This window comes from Cricetulus griseus, chromosome 3, assembly GCF_003668045.3.
Source record: "Cricetulus griseus strain 17A/GY chromosome 3, alternate assembly CriGri-PICRH-1.0, whole genome shotgun sequence".
NCBI classification, from domain to species: Eukaryota; Metazoa; Chordata; class Mammalia; order Rodentia; family Cricetidae; genus Cricetulus; species Cricetulus griseus.
Genome location: NC_048596.1, coordinates 22190507 through 22210771, shown reverse-complemented (window position 1 = coordinate 22210771; position 20265 = coordinate 22190507). Strand labels below are relative to the sequence as shown.

At 40.0% G+C, this 20265-nt stretch overlaps 1 protein-coding gene across 1 annotated transcript in view; it reads left to right on the top strand.

The window, feature by feature from the left end:
• The window catches only part of LOC100753681 (cytochrome P450 2C18), a 58613-nt gene that overhangs the window by 20029 nt on the left and 18319 nt on the right, over positions 1 to 20265 (top strand). The window contains 2 exon segments of the mRNA XM_027407459.2: positions 14501 to 14604; positions 16727 to 16891. Of these exon segments, the coding sequence (XP_027263260.2) occupies positions 14501 to 14604; positions 16727 to 16891 (269 nt within the window).

Here is a 20265-nt window from a genome sequence, read left to right as displayed (position 1 = left end):
TCTCTCTCAAGCACACACACTCCTAGTCATTAACCCATACCCATGAACATAATATACTTTTTAAATAAATTTCTTCCTCCTTTGACATAAGAAAATATGTATTGTGTATTGATATACTATTTCCATGAATACTACAGTGTTTAAAAGCATGTATCATTCAAACAACTAACTCAATTTCTTATTGTTAAATGTCCTAGTATTTTTCCAAATTCCTTTTGATTCAAGTTATTTTTACTTTAGGTTTTATGGATTTGAGATTTTTAATCTGTTTATTTATTAGTTCAAATTATGAGCAGGCTTGCTTCACATGTCAATTCCTTCTCCCTCTCCCTCCCCTCCCTCCAACCATCCTCCCATCCCCACACCTGCCCTCCATCCCATCCACCCTCCACTCCCCAGGCAGGGTAGGGCCTTGATGGTGGCTCCCCAAAGTCCACCACATGATCCTGGGCCAGGCCTAGGCCCTCCCCCATGTGTACAGGCTGAGAGTGCATCCCTTCACGTGGGATGGGCTCTTAAAGTCCCCTCTTACACCAGGGAAAAGTAATAATCCACTACCAGGGCCCCGTAGAGTGCAGAGGCCACCTAATTGACATCCATGTTCAGGGGTCTGGATCAGTCTTGTGCTGGCCTCCCAGACAGCAGTCTGGGGTCCATGTGCTCCCCCTTGTTCAGGCCAGCTGTTTCTGTGGGTTTCACCAGCCTGGTATTGACCCCTTTAATCTTCATTCCTCCCTCTCTGCAACTAGGTTCCAGAGTTCAGTTCAGTGTACATCTGTGGGTGTCTGCCTCTGCTTCCATCAGCCACTGGATGAGGGCTCTAGGATGGCATAAAAAGTAGTCATCAGCCTCATTATAGGGGAAGGGCATTTAGGTTATCCTCTCCATCTTTGCCTAGATTGTGAGTTTGTGTCATCCTTGTAGATAACTGGAAATCTCCCTAGTGCCAGATCTCTCCTTGGTCCTATAATGTCTCCCTCTGTTATGGTATCTCTCATCCTGCTCTCCTCTATTATTTTGCCCAACTCAACATTTCTGCTCCTCTATTTCCTCCTCTCTGCTTCTTTTCTCCTCATCTCATTCTGGCAGCTCCCTCTCCCCTACCCTCATGCTCTCAAGTAGCTCAGGAGTTCCTGTCCCTTCCCATTCTCTGGGGTCCATGCAATTTTCCCTTAGAGTCTTCTTTTTTCCTAGTTTCTTTGTTGCAGAGGATTATAGGCTGGTAATCCTTTGCTCTATGTATAAAATTCATATTTGAGTGAGTACATACCATGTTTGTCTTTTTGTGACTGGGTTACCTCACTCAGGATGGTTTCTTCTAGTTCCATCCATTTGCCTGTGAATTTCAAGATTCCATTGCTTTTTTATGCTGAGTAGTACTCCATTGTATAAATATACCACATTTTCTCTATCCATTCTTCAGTTGAGGGACATCTAGGTTGCTTCCAGGTTCTGGCAGTTACAAACAATGCTGCTATGAACATGGCTGACCATATGTTCTTGTTGTATGAACGTGCATTATTTGGGTATGTGCCCAAGAGAGGAATTGCTGGATCTTGAGGTAGACTGATTCCCATTTTTCTGAGCAACCACCATACTGATTTCCAAAGTGGTCTTACAAGTTTGCACTCCCACCAGCAATGGAGGAGTGTTTCCCTTTCTCCACATCCTCTCCAGCATAGAATGTCATTGGTGTTTTTGATTTTAGCCATTCTGGCTGGTGTAAGATGGTATCTCAGAGTTGTTTTGAGTTGCATTTCTCTGATGGCCAAGGATTTTGAGCACTTTCTTAAGTGACTTTCAGCCATTTCAGATTCCTCTGTTGAGAATTCTCTATTTAGTTCTGCACCCCACTATAGTGGGAAATTACCAATACGAAGTCAGGTAGAAATACAAGGGTATTTAATAGGGAAAAGCCTTACTTACAGAGCGACCTAGCCAGTCGGCGTGGCAGCTGTCTCTGTTGCAAGCTCAAAAGTGAAACCGAAAGAGAAATGCAGTCCCCGGAAAGACTCACTCTACATCACCCTTGCAAGCATGGTCAGGCACACCTGTAACCATCCCCTAAGTAGGCGTGGCTAGAGCTTCCCCTTTTAGTCTAAAAGAGGATTAAAACTTAACAGTGTAAAGTATCCAAAATTAACAATCATTAAGATAAAATATAGGAAGATATGTCACATCCTAACTATCTATTTTAACTAAACCCTAAAGTCATCTGAGAGAGGTGTCCAAGCCTGAACACCTCCTTCCAATCCCAACCATAAACAATAGGAAGCTATCCTTAACTAGGTATATACACTATCCTAAGTGACAACAATGGGGGAAGGGGACAGAGCATCCTCCAAGTTACTTCCTGCTGAAATGGGATGACCATAGCCTTGTGGGTCCTGTAGGAAAAAAATGTTAGTATAGTGAAAGCCTTGAATGGATTATATCCAGTCCATGTTAGATGTGGTTCACTTGATTGAAGATCTTGCTTGAAATCCTCAACTTGATTGCAGTCAGTACCCGAACTTCTGGCCAGAGTGTCAGTTGAAATGGAGCCAAGTTGGATCCAGTGCAGTCGAGGAGGTGTGACCCATTTTCTTTCCAGGGTGTCCAGGGATTGCTGTCAGGCAGGTCTTCATTGGCTGTGTGGGACTCAAACATAAACAGTTAGCAGAGAAATGTTTGCTTGTGTATGTACATATACTGGGGAATGCAACCATGAGAGCATAAAAATTATGAGAGGGTGTACACCTTGAGAGAAAGATCCAAGAAAAGACAAAGACAGTCCCCAAATTCTTCTTTTATTCTGCAATACATCAATTGGCTTCTTGATACTATACAGAAACACTGAAACACTAAAGTTTAGTTAAATAATGTGCTTGGATTTAAGAGGAGGAAAGCCAAATTCACCTCTAAATCCAGCATTGGTTTAATTGAATAGGGACTAGGAAATGAAGAGAAATAGAGTTCTCTGAGAGACAGCTGTAAAGTTTACCGTATGGCACTTTCCTTTTGTTTGATGGTTATAGCTACCTTTTCTTCTTAAGTATCTACCCATGCAGTGTCCTTTGCCTTCTGGAGATGAGTTTTCCTGTGAAGATAAAAGCAAAACACTTCCCTTTCCTTTGGGAGGGTTCTATTTAGTTTATGAGATATACCTTAGTAGAATACCTGTCATTCCACTCGAATCTTGATCAACTTTGATGGTATCCAAAGCTTTTCTTCTCCTGTAGAAACCAATGCAAAACCCTACCCCAACGTAACACATGTCCTCATTTCCATACAGAAGTTAGTACATCTTTGAAGTATACTGGCTGATTCAGTTCAGCAGTGTTTTCCATAGTCAAGTGTCTTTCTGTAGCTGTTTGTCCTTTTTCATTGGCATTAAGAAAGTTTAGTGATAATAAAGCATTCTGCAACCTATGTTTGGGGGGAGTTAGTCTTCTAAGCTTGTTTGTTGAGCATCCCCTTAAGTGTTCTATTAGATCTCTCAACCACTGCTTGTCCTGTAGGATTGTGTGGTATACCAGTGACATGCTTTATGTTATAATATTTGAAAATTGTTCCAATTTTGTAGAGACATATGCTGGAACATTGTCAGTTTTTATTTGTGAAGGTATACCCATAACTGCCATCACCTCTAGCAGGTGTGTAATAACAGAATCAGCTTTTTCAGAGTTAAGAGCAGTAGGCCATTGGAACCCTGAGAATGTGTCTATAGTATGATGCACATATTTCAAATTTCCAAACTCTTCAAAGTGAAAGACATCCATCTGCCAAACCTCATTTCTCTGAATGCCCTTAGGATTACAACCTGCTGGCAATGGAGTTTGATTATAAAAGGAACAAGTAGGATAGTTTCTCACTATCTCCTTGGCATGTTGCCAAGTGATGGAGAAGTCCTTTTTCAAACCTTTGCTATTTACATGTTTCTTATGAAATTCTCAGGCTTCTAGCACACTTCCAATTAATAATGATGAATCTCATCATTGCCTTGTGCTAGTGGGCCTGGCAGACCCGTATGGGATCTGGTATGTGTACTGTATGTAGGATTATTTCTGTTTCTGATAATTTCCTGTAATTGTAAAAACAGAGAAGTTAATTTCATATTATCAGGAACAAATTCTGCAGTCTCAATGTGTAACACAACTCTCTCTCTGCATATTGGGAATCAGCAACTATATTAAGAGGTTCTGTAAAATCCATAAGTACCATTAGAATTGCATATAATTCTGCCTTCTCTACCAGATATATATGGACTTTGAACTACTTTACTTACCTCACCTGCTTTATATCCTGCCTTACTGATTTGTTGGCATTAGTGTAGAAGGTAAGAACTCCAGAAATGGGAGTTTGTCTTACAACACGTGGAAGAATACAGATTGTCTTTTTTATGAATTTAATTCTGTCAGTTTTGGGATAGTTGTTGCTAATTGTTCCCAAAAAGTCAGTAAGAGCTATTTGCCAATATTTGCCAATAATAAATATTATCTTTCCATAAGGAGGATATTTCATCATTAGTTAAAGGTACTATAATTTCTGCTGGATCTTTTCTAGTCAGCTGACGAAGTCTTAATTTGCCCTTTAAAATCAAATGAGAAATCTTTTCTATATGTCTTTAACTTTTTATTTTGCTTATGTGGCAAAAATATCCATTCTAATATAGTGTCTTCCCTCTGAATCAGAATTCCAGAAGGATATTCTTTGGATGGCAAGATGACCAGAATGTAGTTTAAATCAAGGTTTATCCGATTTACATGTGCATCGAATATTCTGTTTTCTACCAATTGTAACTATTTTTCTGCCTCAGCAGATAATATTTTAGGACTGTTTATGTCCTTATCACATTTAAGGGCCATTTTTAAATGCTTTAAGTCATGTGCTTCACCAATAATCGTCTGTAGTTGAGAAATTTCCCCTAATAATTTCTGAAGAGAATTAAGAGTTTGATAACGATCTCTCCTAATTTGTACCTTTAGAGGTCCGATTCTTTGTAAGTCTATCTTGTAACCTAAATAGTTAATAGAATCTCCTCTTTGTATCTTTTCTGGGGCAATCTGTAAACCCCAACAAAGCAGAACTTCCTTCACCATTTCAAACATATGTTCCAAAGTTTCTTTATTGGAATCTGATATAAGAATGACATCCATGTAATGATAAACAAGAGATTGTGAAAATTTTTTATGAATTATTTCCAAAGGTTGCTGTACAAAGTGCTGACACAAAGTAGGACTATTTAGCATTCCTTGTGGCAAAACCCTCCACTGATATCTCCTAACTGGATTATCAAGATTTAGAAGAGTAAGTGCAAATTTTTCTCTATTATTTTCTTCTAATGGTATTGTGAAAAAAACAATCTTTCAGATTGATGACTATGATTGGCCATCCCTTAGGAATCAAGGAAGGCAATGGCATTTCAGGTTGCAGAGAGCCCATTGGTTAAGTTACCTTATTTATGGCTCTCAGGTCTGTCAGCATTCTCCACTTACCTGACTTCTTTTTGATAACAAATACAGAATTCCAAGGACTGGTAGATTCCTCTATATGTCCAGCGTCTAGCTGTTCCTGTACTAACTTTTATAAAGCCTCTAGTTTCTCAGAGGTCCTACCCAAACAGGTTCATCTGTAAGCCACTTCAATGGCAGGGCCTTTGGCTTCTCTGAAGGCCCATCATTTTTACCTAGTTTTTGTACAGCATGGATGGTTGGTAACCATTTTCCATAGCATCTTACAAGATCTTTCCTACTATCTAAAGATTGTACATAATTTGCATCTGACACTGGAGGAATATTACTTTGAGTATTCCATTGTTGTGAGAGATCAAGACACCAGAGACTTATAGCTATATCTGCCACGAATGGTTTCAGTATCCCTTTCTGTCCTTCCAGTCCAATGCAGACCACCGAGTTAACACTCTGTCGAACTCTAGATAGAGTTCCAATTCCTAAAAATTGTACATTTGCCTCTCTAAGAGGTCATTTCTGAGGCCAAGATTTTTGGGTAATAATAGTTACATCCGCCCCAGTGTCTACTAAGCCAGAAATAACCTAATTATTAATGTTCACTTTCAACTGAGGCATTTTATCATTAATAGAAGCTTGCCAAAATATGCGTTTCTCATTTTGTCCATTCACATTTGATTCAACATCACTATTCAAAATATCATCTAGAACAGTATCATTTTTCACAATAGTCAAAGATCTATCTATTGGTCCTGTGAGAGATTGTCTCCCACTGCTACTGGGAATGACCTGACCTTTCTCGATGTGGGGGCCTTCTTGAGTACCCCCCTCGGGGTTTCCCAACCTTAACAGGTTTCCTTGTATGTCCCTGGTCGATCTACATTCATTGGTCCAGTGTCTGCCCTTACCACATCTTCTACACAATCCAGAAGGCAGTGGCATTCCATATGAGGCATTGTTAGAATTCGTTTGTCTACAATTTCTCTTAGTATGTCCCATTTTACCACAGTTGAAACATCTAGGTTCCTGGAGCCCTCGTGGTCTCCAGGGGAAGGCTCTTCCTACCCAAGGTTCTGGTTCATAGTAGCAGTAACCTCTAGCCTCTTGGTACCTATATTGACCTCTGTATGGTGCTTCTCCTTGCCAAGCCCTTGTATTCTCACATCTAGAACTTTTAATTTCCTGTTGCCTTTTTAAACCTTTTGAAATGGCTTCTCCTACCCAAGATCCAGTATCTTGCACATTATAATCAATGTTGGCTGCATACAAACCCATTCTTCTAGCGGAGCTGATCTGATCTTTAAAGGCAAAAGTATTCTTTTGCATATTGGGTTTGCATTTTCATAAGCTATTGTGTATATAATTGATTGTCTTGTTTCTGGATCTGTTACTTGTAATTCTACTGTCCTAGTTAACCTTTGTAAGAAGTCCTAGAACTGTTCTGTAGGTCCCTGTTCTATTTTCATATAAGCTTCTAGGCATTCTCCTGGCTCAGGAACCTTATCCCAGGCATTTAATGCTGCTTTCCTGCATAGGGACAGTATATTGTCATCATATTCAGCCTGAGCCTATGGATTAGCATAAATACCATCACCAAGAAGCTTATCCAGAGGGGCTTCAAAACCTTCCTTCAAGCCCTGATGCTCTAGGAGCTTCACCTCTTCCCTGAACAATGCTTTCCACTGGCTTTGGCATGAATTCTCAAGTACAGGTGCTACCAATCGTTCCCAATCTGTGGGTGTCACCATGTTAAAAGTTGCCCATGAATGTAATAGCTGTTTTACGTATAGGCTATGGAGAACATAGGAGACAACTGATTCTTTAATATTCTTAAGATCCTTCAGCTGTATAGGTTGTAATTCATAAGCCATCTGTCCATGAGTGTGTTTCTTAGAAGCTGGCTTTTCTACCATGGTAGCTGGGTACACTAATGGTGTACGAGTAACAACTTTAGAAGAATAGTCACGATACCTGGGTGGAGTAGGTGCCTGGGATTGGAGTGATTCTGCCTCTGAGGCATCCCAATGATCTTTAAGCCTAGTGATGATATCCTTTTGAAAAGTTTCAATCTCCTTAATCATATAAGATTTCAAGCATGTTAATGAATCTTTAAATTGCTCTAACTGCTCATCTACACGTTTTTCTAGATCTTTAATATGATCATCATTAGACAGCATCTCGATGGCATGAAAACTGCCTTCTAGGTATTGGAGTCTAGATTCCAGGTCATGATTTGTTGATTTTTAGTCCTCAGCAATCGACCGTATGGACCTATGTAATCTGTCAGCCCTGTACTGTAAATTGTCTTCCAAATATTCAAATTTAGACTCAAATTTGTGATCTGCTACCTTGGATGCTTCAATAATTGATTGAATGGCATTATCCAATTCTTCAACCCTATCCTGGGTATTTTGCACCTTTGCATCTATTTTCTGGGTAACATTGCTTATCTGAGTTTCTAGCTGGCTATAGATATTCTTTAGCTCATCATGGTCTTCTGACAGCCTAGCCTCTATGGCCTCAGACATGGAGGATTTCTCTGTGCTTATCTTATCATAAATATGCTGCATCTCATCTTGGGTAACAGACAGCTCTGTCTTTAGCGTATTGGGCACAGAGCCAAGCTTATCATCCAATTTCTATTCCACTTGCTGCACAATTGTGGTCTGACCTAATCTGTTCTCCAAAACCTCATTGCGTAAAGCGGTTATTTCCTGCAAGCAGGTGGTGAGGTTATCTCTGTCCCTGTTCCTGAGCCTCTAGCTAATAGTATTATTTGTCCCAGGAAGCTAACTGCCATTAAGGCACATAGGCCAGTAATTGGCAATTTAGCATCCTCCTCAAACAGTGAATTCATGTTATAAGCAAAAATATTACAATCTTAGCAAATGATAATTATTCCGCCATAATTTTACCTGATTTCTATTCCAGATGCAGTAACTATCTTTGACCAGTGGGTGGCATAGATGTTCAGTTATTCTGAGGCATTTGGCAGTGGTGGATGGCAGCTGTGGAGTGAGGTCACAAAAGCGGCTACGCTTATCTTAGAGAGTATAAGGCCTTGTGGCTGCAACAACTGAATGAGGCTTGGCTTTAAGGCCATTGCACAGACCCTGCTGAAAGCCGAGACCTACTCCAACTCGGTTCAAGGGCTGGAGGCCACCGGGTGTGGGTAGGCAGCAGTCCGAGCTGGTCCTGAGCACGCATGGTGGTAAAACCATAGGAGGTCTGTGTCAGTCTCCAAGCTGGGAGCAGCTCAGAGACAGCAGTTCGGCTGGGAGACTGTAGCACCTGTGAAGAGAGGGACCTTTCTCCGCCTATGCCAAAGGCCTGGTGGGCTGTCCCAAATGGGATGTAGGTTTCCAATATCCCGCTCCTGACAACCAGATATAGTGGGAAATTCCCAATACGGAGTGAGGTAGAAATACAAGGGTATTTAATATGGAAAAGCCTTACTTACAGAGTGACCTAGCCAGTCGGCGTAGCAGCTGTCTCTGTCGCAAGCCCCAAAGTGAAACCAAAAGAGAAACGCAGTCTCCTGAAATTCTCACTCTATGTCACCCTGACCACACCCTCCCAAGTGTGGTCAGGCACACCTGTAGCCAGCCACTAAGTAGGCGTGGCTACAGCTTCTCCTACACCCCACTTTTTAATTTCATTATTTGGTGTCTTGGTGGCTAGCTTCTTGAGTTCATTGTATATTTTGGAAGTCAGCCATCTGTCAGATGTGTGGTTGATCAAGTTCTTTTCCCATTCTGTGGGCTGTTGTTTGTCTTTCTGACTGTGTCCTTTGCCTTACAGAAGCTTCTCAGTTTCAGGAGGTCCCATTTATTAATTGCAGACCTCAATGTCTGAGCTACTGGCGTAATGTTCAGGAAGCAGTTTCCTGTGCCAATTTGTTCAAGGGTATCTCCCACTTTCTCTTCTAGAAGATTCAGTGTGGCTGAATATGTTGAGATCTTTAACCCATTTACACTTAAGTTTTGTGCATGGTGACAGATATGGATCTATCTGCAATCTTTGCATGTCTGAATCCAGTTGTGCCAGGACCATTTGTTGAAGATGCTATCTTTTTTCCATTGTATAGATTTAGCACCTTTGTCAAAAATAAGGTGTTCGTAGGTGTGTGGGTTAATATCAGGGTTTTCAATTTGATTCCATTGGTCTACCTGTTTATTTTTGTGCCAATACCAAGCTGTTTTCAGAACTATGGCCCTATAATAGAACTTGAAGTCAGGGATGGTGATGCCTCCAGAAGATCCTTTATTGTACAGAGTTGTTTTGTCTATCCTAGGTTTTTTAATTTTCCCATATAAAGTTGAGTATTGTTCTTTCAATGTCTGTGAAGAACTGTGTTGGGATTTTTGATGGGGATTGCACTGAATCTGTAGATTGCTTTGGGCAAGATTGCCATTTTTACTATGTTGATTCTCCGTATCCAAGAGCATGGGAGATCTTTCCAACTTCTGGTATCTTCTTTAATTTCTTTCTTTAAAGACTCAAAGTTCTTACTGTATAGGTCTTTCACTTTTTGGTTAGCATTACCCCAAGATATTTTATGTTGCTTGTGGATATTGTGAAGTGTGATGTTTCTCTGATTTCTTTCTCATTGCATTTATCATCTGTATATAGTAGGGCTACTGATTTTTTTGTTAATTTTGTATCCTGCTACTTTTCTGAAGATATTTATCAGCTGTAGGAGTTCCTTGGTAGAGTTTTTGGGTCACTTATGTAGACTATCATATCATCTGCAAATAGTGAAAGTTTGACTTCTTCCTTTCTGATTTGTATCCCTGTGATTTCTCCTTTCTTGTCTTATTGCTCTAACTAGAACTTCAAGTCCAATATTGAAGAGATATGGAGAGAGAGGACAGTCTTGTCTTGTTCCTGATTTTAGAGGGATTGCTTTGAGTTTCTCTCCATTTAGTTTGATGTTGGCTGTGGTTTGCTGCATATTGCTTTTATCATGTTTAGATATGTTCCTGTTATTCCTGTTCTCTCCAAGATCTTTATCATGAAGGGATGCTGGATTTTGTCAAAGGCTTTTTCAGCATCTAGTGAGATGCTCATGTGATGAGATAGATCATAGTCTGTAAGACTAAGGTTTCTTTATTCAGATAAACAACAGCCAAGCGCAAGCCAAAGTGTGCCCAGAGCTTGCAAGCTACCATGGCCAGAGAGAAGGGAGGGCTCCCACGTGTCTGCCCCCTTAAGAACTCCCCATGCATCATCCTGCACCCCTCGACCAGGCCTGACAGGCATGGTCAAGCATACCTGTCTCCGGCCTATGGGAGGCCTGGCTACGGTGTCTCCCTATAATTCCCTTTTTACTCTAAGAGAGGGTTAAAACTTAATAGTGTAAAAAATGCAAAATTAACAATCATAAAGGTGAAATACAAGACGATACAATAATCTGCTATTGTACATCTTAACTATGTCTATACCAACTAAGGCCTAAAGTCATGAGGAAAGGGTGTCTAACTTGAACACCTCCTTCCAATTCCAACTCTAAACAATAAGAAAGTTATGCCTAACTAGGCTTATAGTGCCCTAATAAACAATAATGGGGAGCAGGGGCGTAGCATCTTCTAAGTTACTTCCTGCTGAAATGGGACGATGGTAGCCTCTTGGGGTCCTGTGTGAAAAAATGTTAGCATAGGGAGTCTCTATTGGGTTATCTCCAGTCCATGTTACATGGGATTTGCTTGATTGAAGATCTAGGTTGAAATCCTCAACTTGATTGAAGTCAGTACTTGAGGTTCTGGTCAGAGTGTCAGTTGAAATGGAGTAAGTTGAATCCAGTGCAGTCGGAGAGGTATGGCCCAATTCTTTTTCCGGAGCATGCAGGGATTGTCAGCAGGTGGGTCTTCATTGGCTGTATGGGACTCAAACAAAAGTGTCAGCAGAGAAATGTTTGCTGGCACATGTATGTGTACTGGGAAAGGCAACCATTGAAAAATGACAATTATGAGAGGGTGTAGGCCTTGAAAGAAAGAGCCAAGAAAAGACAAAAGATGGTCCTCAAATTCTTCATTTATTTTGTATTACATCAATTGGATTCTTGATATAACACAGAAACGTTAAAATTTTGTTAAATAACATGTTTGGATTTTAGAGGAGAAAAGCCAAATGCCCAGAACTGTTATAATATTTGAAGAACTGTTCCATTTTTGTGGAGACATATATTGGCGCATTGTCATTTTTTATCTGTGCAGGTATGGCCATAATTGCCATCACCTCTAGTAGGTGTGTAATAATGGAAACATCTTTTTCAGAGTTGAGACCAGTAGCCCATTGGAAACCTGAAAATGTGTCAATGGTGTGATGCACATATTTCAAATTTCCAAATTGTGTAAAGTGAAAGACTTCCATTTGCCAGATCTCATTCCTCTGAATGTCTTTAGGATTACAACCTGCTGGCAATGGAGTTTGATTATAAAAGGAACAAGTAGGACAGTTTCTCACTATATCCTTGGCATTTGCCAAGTGATGGAGAAGTCCTTTTTCAAACCTTTGCTATTTACATGATGTTTCTTATGAAATTCTGAGGCTTCTAGCACACTTCCAATTAATAAACGATCAATCTCATCATGGCCTTGTGCTAGTGGGCTTGGCATCCCGGTATGGGATCTAATATGCATAATGTACAGAGGATTACTTCTGTTTCTGATTGTTTTCTGTAATTGTAGGGACAACGAGGTTAGTTCAGTATTATCAGGGATGAATTCTGCAGTCTCTATGTGTAAGACAACTTTCTCCACATATTGGGAATCAGTAACTATGTTAAGAAGTTTTGTGAAATCCATAAGCACCATGAGAATTGCATGTAATTCTGCCTTCTGTATAGATGTGTATGGACTTTGAACTACTTTACTTACCTCACCTGCTTTATAACCAGCCTTACCTGATTTGTTGGCATCAGTGTAGAAGGCAAGAACTCCAGAAATGGGAGTTTGTCTTACAATGCATGGAAGAATCCAGACTGTCTTTTTTTATGAATTTAATTCTGTCAGTTTTGGGATAGTTGTTGCTAATTGTTCCCCAAAAGTCGGTAAGAGCTATTTGCCAATATTTGCCAATAATAAATATTATCCTTCCATAAGGAGGATATTTCATCATTAGTTAAAGGTACTATAATTTCTGCTGGATCTTTTCTAGTCAGCTGACAAAATCTTAATTTGCCCTTTAAAATCAAATGAGAAATCTTTTCTATATGTCTTTAACTTTTTATTTTGCTTATGTGGCAAAAATATCCATTCTAATATAGTGTCTTCCCTCTGCATCAGAATTCCAGAAGGATATTCTTTGGATGGCAAGATGACCAGAATGTAGTTTAAATCAAGGTTTATCCGATTTACATGTGCATCCAATATTCTGTTTTCTACCCATTGTAACTCTTTTTCTGCTTCATCAGATAATATTCATGGACTGTTTAGGTCCTTATCATCTTTTAGCGCCATTTTTAAATGTTTTCAGTCATGTCCTTCTACATCAATAATCGTCTGCAATTGATAAATTTCTCCTGGTAGCTTTTGAAGATTATTAAGAGTTTAATAATGTTCCCTTTTAATTTGTACCTTCTGTGGTTTAATAATTTGTACGTCTATCTTACATCCTAAATAGTTAATAGAATCTCCTCTTTGTATCTTTTCTGGAGCTTTTTGTAATCCCCATCTTGGCAGAACTTCCTTCACCATGTCAAACATACATTCCAAAGTTTCCTTATTAGAATCCGGTAAAAGAATATCATCCATATAATGATAAACAAGAGATTGTGGAATTTTTTTACGAATTATTTCCAAAGGTTGTACAAAGTGTTGACACAAAGTAGGACTATTTAGCATGTCTTGTGGTAAAACCTTCCACTGGTATCTCTGAACTGGCTGTGAATTATTAAGAGTTGGCGCTGTAAATGCAAATTTCTCTCTATCACTTTCTTGTAATGGTATAGTGAAAAAGCAGTCTTTCAGGTCAATTACTATGAACGGCCATCCTTTAGGTATTAAGGAAGGCAGTGGCATTCCTGGCTGTAGAGAGCCCATAGGTTGAATTACCTTATTTATGGCTCTCAGGTCTGTCAGCATTCTCCAGTTACCTGACTTCTTGATAACAAATACAGGAGAATTCCAATGGCTGGTAGATTGCTCTTTGTGACCAGCCTCTAGCTGTTCCTGTACAAACTTTTCTAGAGCCTCTAGTTTTCCAGAGGACAAAGGCCATTGCCCTATCCAGAGTGGTTCATCTGTAAGCCATTTTAATGGCAGGGCCTTTGGTTCCTCTGAAGGCCCATCATTTGTATTTAGTGTCTGTACAGCCTGGGTAGTTGGTAACCATTTTCCATGGCGTCTTACCCGATCCTTCCTATTATCCAGCGATTTTCTAGAATTCGTATCTGACATTGGAGTGATGTTAATTTGAGTATTCCATTGCTGTAAGAGATCTGCCTTGTCAGGTTTCAGTCTTCCTTTCTGTCCTTCTGGTACAATGCAGACCACCGAGTGAACACTCCGTTGAACTCTAGATAGAGTACCAATTCCTAAAAATTGTACATTTGCCTCTTTAAGAGGTCATTTCTGAGGCCAAGACTTCTGGGTAATAATAGTTACATCAGCCCCCGTGTCCACTAAGCCTTTAATAACTTTACCATTGATTTTTATTTCTGAGGCCTAGAATCATTAATAGAAGTTTGCAAAAATATGCGTTTTTTCAGTCACATTTGATTCTTCATCATTATTCAAACTACCATCTAGAGCAGTATCATTTTCCACAATAGGCAAGGAACTATCTATTTGTCCTGTGAGAGATTGTCTCCCATTGCCATTGGGAACAATCGGACCTTTCTTGATGTGGGGGCCCGCTGGAGTCCCCCTTCGGAGTTCCCCGATGTTAACAGGTACCCTTGTATGTCCCTATTCTATCTGCATTCATTAGTCCAATGTCTGCCCTTACCACATCTCCTACAAAACCCAGAGGGCAAAGACATTTCATGTGGGGAATCACTAGAATTTTTTTGCCTACAATTTCTCCTTATATGTCCCATTCTACCATAGCTGAAACATCTATTCTCCTGATGCTTCCATGGACTCCTGGAGTGTGCTCTTCCTATATGAGGCTCTGGGTCATGGTAGCGATGAACATTGGCTTCTCGATACCTGTATGAGTCCCTGTAAGGTTCTTCTTCTTCCCAAGTCCTTCTGTTACTATCTCTCCTAATCTTCTTCTGTCTGTTGAAACCTCTTGGGACAGCTTCTCCTGCCCAGATTTTAGCATCTTACATGTTACAGTCAATGTGGGTAGTATGCAGAACCCATTATTCTAGTGGAGCCGATCTGATCTTTAAAGGCAAAAGTATTCTTTTACATATTGGGTTTGCATTGTCATAAGCTAAGGTATACAAAATCGAATGTCATATCTCTGAATCTGCTATTTGTATGTCTACTGCTCTGGTCAACTGGTCTAAGAAGTCCTTATATGGTTCTGTTTGTCCCTGTTCTATTTTGGTATAAGCTTCTAGTTGTTCTCCCGGCTCACGAACCTTATCCCATGCATTTAGTGCTGCTGTTCTGCATAGGGACAGCATATGGTCATCATATTCAGCCTGAACCTGTGGGTCAGCATAAATACCTTCTCCTAGGATCTTCTGGAGGGGTGCATCAACCCCATCCCTAATGGCCTGCCACTGTACGGGTTTCCCCTCCCCTCCAAGTAATGCCTTCCATTTAACTTGGCAAGAATTCTCAAGGACAACTGAAACCAGTCCTACCCAATCTGTGGGTGTCACCCTGTTAAAGGTGGCCCATGAATGTAACAGCTGTTTTATGTATGGGCTATGAAGACCATATGAGTCAACTGATTCTTTAATATGCTTAAGCTCTTTCAACTGGATTGGTTGCCATGCATACGATGTCTGTCCCTGGGAGTGTCTTTTAGTTGGTTGCTTTTCCACCCCCATGGCCGGGTAGACTAAAAGTGTGTGCGTAATTACTTTAGAATGATTGAAATACCTGTTCGAAGTAGGCACCTCAGATTGGAGTGAGTCTGCTTCCTCTTCATCAAATCTATCCTTCAGCCTGGCCAGGACATCCTCATTGGTGGTTTTAATCTCATTCATCATGAAAGATTCAAAGCATGATATAGGATCCACGATTTGCTTTGACAATTCTCCTGTAAGGTTTTCTAGACGGGTAATACGTTCATCCCTAGCTAGCATCTGGGTGGCGTGGAGATTGAAATTTAGAATCAAGGTTGTGATTTGCCTCACCAATCGACTTGATAGACATTTCAAGTTTGTTATCCCTGTTCTGTAATTCATCTTGTAAACTTTGAAACTCAGTTCTAATTCTACCAATCTCTTTCGCATTTTCCAGCCATTGATTTAATGGCATTATCCGATTGTTGAAGCCTATTCTGGGTATCTTCTACCTTAGTAACAAAGGAATAGGAGAGAGAGACTATTTGAGTTTCTAGTTGGTTACATATGTCCTTTAATTCATCACAGTCTGTTGCCTGTGTAGCCCCTAACACCTCCAAAACATTCTTTGATTCATCATTGTCTGCTGCCTGCTTGGCTTGTAATGATCTAAAATATTTTTCAGTTCATCATGGTCTGTTGCTTGCTTGACCTCTGATGCCTCTAAAATACTCTGTAATTCATCATGGTCTGTTGCATGCTTAACCTGTAAGGCCTCTAAAATAATTTTTAATTCATCACGGTCTTCTGCCTGCCTAACCTGTAAAACCTCTAAAATGGAGCATTTCTCCGTTTTTATGTTATTATAAATGTGTTGCATTTCAGCTTGAGTAGTAGACAGATCTGCCTGTATTGTATAAAACATAGAATGAAGCCTATCATCCAGTTTCTGTTCTACTATCTCCATAAGTGTATTATAAGTCATTCTTGTCCCTTCTAAAACCTTGTTATGCAAAGCTTGCATGTCCTGTAGGCAGGTGGGGAAATCAGCCTTCCCTTTGTTCCTGAGGAATGACAATATGTGAATTAATACATTCACAGCTAATAAGACATATAAGCCAACATTCAGCAAGTCAGCTTGTTTCTCCAGCACTGAATGCGCATAAGAATAGGAGAGATTATATAGTGGGAAGGGTGACAGAAATTCAGCTACATTTACTGTAATGCCATCTTCAGGTGCAGTAACTACATCTGACCAGCAGGTGGAGCAGTCACGTCTATTTTGAGTAGGATCCGAAACTTTCAGAAAATTTCTAGACACTAAGAAATTTTTAGAACGTACCTGGCGGGTATTTGTGTCAGGCAGGTGACTGTGCCCACAGTTAATTTGAAAAGACTCACTCAGCAGCAGATGCATCCAGGGTCTGGCCCAGCGGATGGTGGGCAGAGCCCGGGAAACAAAGAAAGCAGCATCGAGAAGCTGAGGTGGGGACAGCACAGTGGGAACCTGGGACAGGAACTCGAAGCAGCAGTGAGCGTTTTCTGTGGATTAAAGCTGTAAACCCCAGGCTGTGCCAGCCAGGCAGCTCTGGATTTCAGGCTGCAGACACACACATGTAGCTAGATTTGAGCGAGCATGTGGCAGACACGCGGCTTTTCTGCCAGCAGCTAGGGTAGCAGAGGCACAAATTGGAAAGTGTGACAGGGAGTAGCAAAACATCGCCCATTGGGCAATGGGTGTCAAGTGATGAGATCGATCTGCAGTCCAAAAGGCTGAGATTTCTTTATTCAGATAAACACCAGCCAATCACAAGCCAAAGCGTGCCCAGAGCTCACAAGCTAGTGTGGCCAGAGAGAAGGGAGGTCTCCTACGTGTCTGCCCCCTAAAGAACTCCCCACACATCATCCTGGACCCCACGACCAAGCCAAGACAAGCGTGGTCAGGCACACCTGTAGCCGGCCTTTAGGATGTGTGGCTACGGTGTCTCCCTACAATCATGTGGTTTTTCTTTTTCAGTTTGTTTATATAGTTTATATAGTTCAGTTTGTTTTGTGGATTACATGGATGAATTTTCACATGTTGAACCATCCTTGCATCCCTGGGATGAAGCCTACTTGATCACAGTGGATGATTTTTCTGATGTGTTCTTGGATTCGATTAGCCAATATTTTGTTGAGTATTTTTGCATCAATGTTCATGAGAGATATTAGTCTGTAGTCTCTTTTTTACTTGTATTTTTGTGTGGCTTGGGTATCAAAGTGATTGTAGCCTCGTAAAAAGAGGTTTGCAATGTCCCTTCTGTTTCTATTGTATGGAACAGTTTGAGGAGTACTGGTGTTAGCTCTTGTTTGAATTTCTGGTAGAATTCTGCAGTGAAGCCATCTGGCCCTGGGCTTTTTTTGGTTGGGAGGCTTTTGATGACTGCTTCTATTTCATTAGGGGTTATAGGTCGATTTAAACTGTTTATCTGATCTTGATTTAATTTTGGTAAGTGATATTTATCCAGAAAACTGTCCATCTCCATTGGATTTTCGAATTTTGTGGAGTACAGGTTTTCAAAGTATGACCTGAAGATTCTCTGGATTTCCTCAATGTCTGTTGTTATATTTCCATTTTTTTTCTGATTTTGTTAATTAGCATGCTCCCTCTCTGCCTTTTGGTTAGTTTGGATAGAGGTTTGTCTATCTTGTTGATCTTCTCAAAGAACCAACTCTTTGTTTCATTGATTCTTTGTAATGTAATCTACTTTATTGATTTCAGCCCTCAGTTTGATTATTTCCTGGCATCTACTCCGTGTTGAGTTTGCTTCTTTTTGCTCTAGTGCTTTCAGTTGTTCTGTCAATTCTCTAGTGTGACTTTTTTCCACTTTCTTCATGTGGACACTTAGTGCTATGAACTTTCCCTTTAGCACTTCTTTCAGAGTGTCCCATAAACTTGGGTATGTTGTGTCTACATTCTCATTAAATTCTAGGAAGTCTTTAATTTTTTTTTATTTCTTCCTCAACCCATGAATGGGGCAATTGGGTGTTATTCCATTTCCACGAATATGTAGGTTTTCTGCAATTTGTATTGCTGTTAAACTCTGACTTTAAATCATGGTGATCTGATAAGATACAGGGGGTTATTTCAATTCTTTTGTAACTGTGGAGGTTTGCTTTGTTGCCATCTATGTGGTCAATTTTAGAGAAGGTTGCATGTGGCGATGAGAAGAAGGTATATTCTTTTGTGTTTGGATGGAATGTTCTATCGATATCTGTTAAACCCAGTTGGGTCATAACTTCTGTTAGATCCTTTGTTTCTTTGTTAATTTTCTGTCTGGTGGTCCTGTCTAGTGGTGAAAGGGGGGTGTTGAAGTCTCCTACTATAAGTGCGTGTGGTTTTATGTGTGGTTTGAGCTTTAGTAATGTTTCTTTTGCAAATGTGGCTGCCTTTGTATTTGGGGCATAGATGCTCAGGATTGAGACTTCATCTTGATGGACTTTTCCTGTGATGAGTATGAAATGCCATTCTTCATCTCTTTTGATTGATTTTTGTTTGAAGTGTAATTTGTTAGATATTAGTATTGCTGCACCAGCTTGTTTCTTGGGCCCATTTGATTAGAAAATCTTTTCCCAACCCTTTACTCTGAGGTAACGCATGTCTTTGAAGTTGAGGTGTGTTTCTTGTATACAGCAGAAGGATGGATTCTGTCGTATCCATTCTGTTAACCTGTATCTTTTTATGGGCAGGTTAAGACTGTTGACATTTAGGGATATTGATGTCCATTGATTGTTGGTTCTTGTTTTTTTGGATTTATTGTTGGTGGTGTCTTTGTGTGTGGATATCATCCTCCTGTTTCTTTTCGTGTTTGGTAAAACTGGATTATCTATTGCCTATGTTTTTGTGAGTGTAGTTATCTTTGTTGGGTTGGAGTTTTCCTTCCAGAAGTTTCTGTAGTGCTGGATTTATGGATATGTGTTGTTTAAATCAATTTTTGTTATGGAATATCTTGTTTTCTCCCTCTATAGTGATTGAAAGTTTTGTTGGGTACACTAGTCTGGGTTGACATCCATGCTCCCTTAGTGTTTGTAGGATATCTATCCAGGACCTTCTGGCTTTCAGAGTTTCCATGGAGAAGTCGGGTACGATTCTGATAGGTCTGCCTTTATGTTACTTCGCATTTTTCCGTTGATGCTCTTAATATTTTCTCTATATTCTGTAGATTTGGCATTTTGATTATTATGTGTCAGGGGGACTTCTTTGTGGTCCAGTCTGTTTGCTGTTTTATAAGCTTCTTGTACTTTCATAGGCATATCCTTCTGTAGGTTGGGGAAGTTTTCTATGATTTTGTTGAATATGTTTTCTGTACCTTTGAGCAGTATTTCTTCACCTTCTTCTCATCCTATTATTATCAAGTTTGTCCTTTTCATGGTGTCCCATATTTTTTTCTCAGTTAGAATGAACCTTCTCACCTCCCTGACATGTCCACAGGCCACTCTCTGGTGATGTCAGAGCCTGTCAAGTTGACAATCCATATTAATCACCAAAGACATTTACTTCCTTTTAAAGGGTGGAAATCAGAGAGCTTTTTAGACAGAAATGAGAAATAAAAACTTTAGCTATTTTCTACTTTTGTTTGTTTTCTTTTTGGGACATATTTCAAACAAAGGTCCTTGTCTTAATTTTATCCCAAGATATCCATTATATATTTAATATTTATATAACTTTCATTTCACATAACATGGATGTGTTTCCTTTTCCTGTTAGTTTTCTCAATCCATTAAATTAACATGATCTCTCTGTTTATTATAATCTCCTGGCCAAAGACATGGGCCTTTAAACTCCCATATATAATTTTTCAATGTTCCTATAATTTTTTCCATTTCTGAACAACTACAGGAGGTCCCATGGATTTCCGATACCTC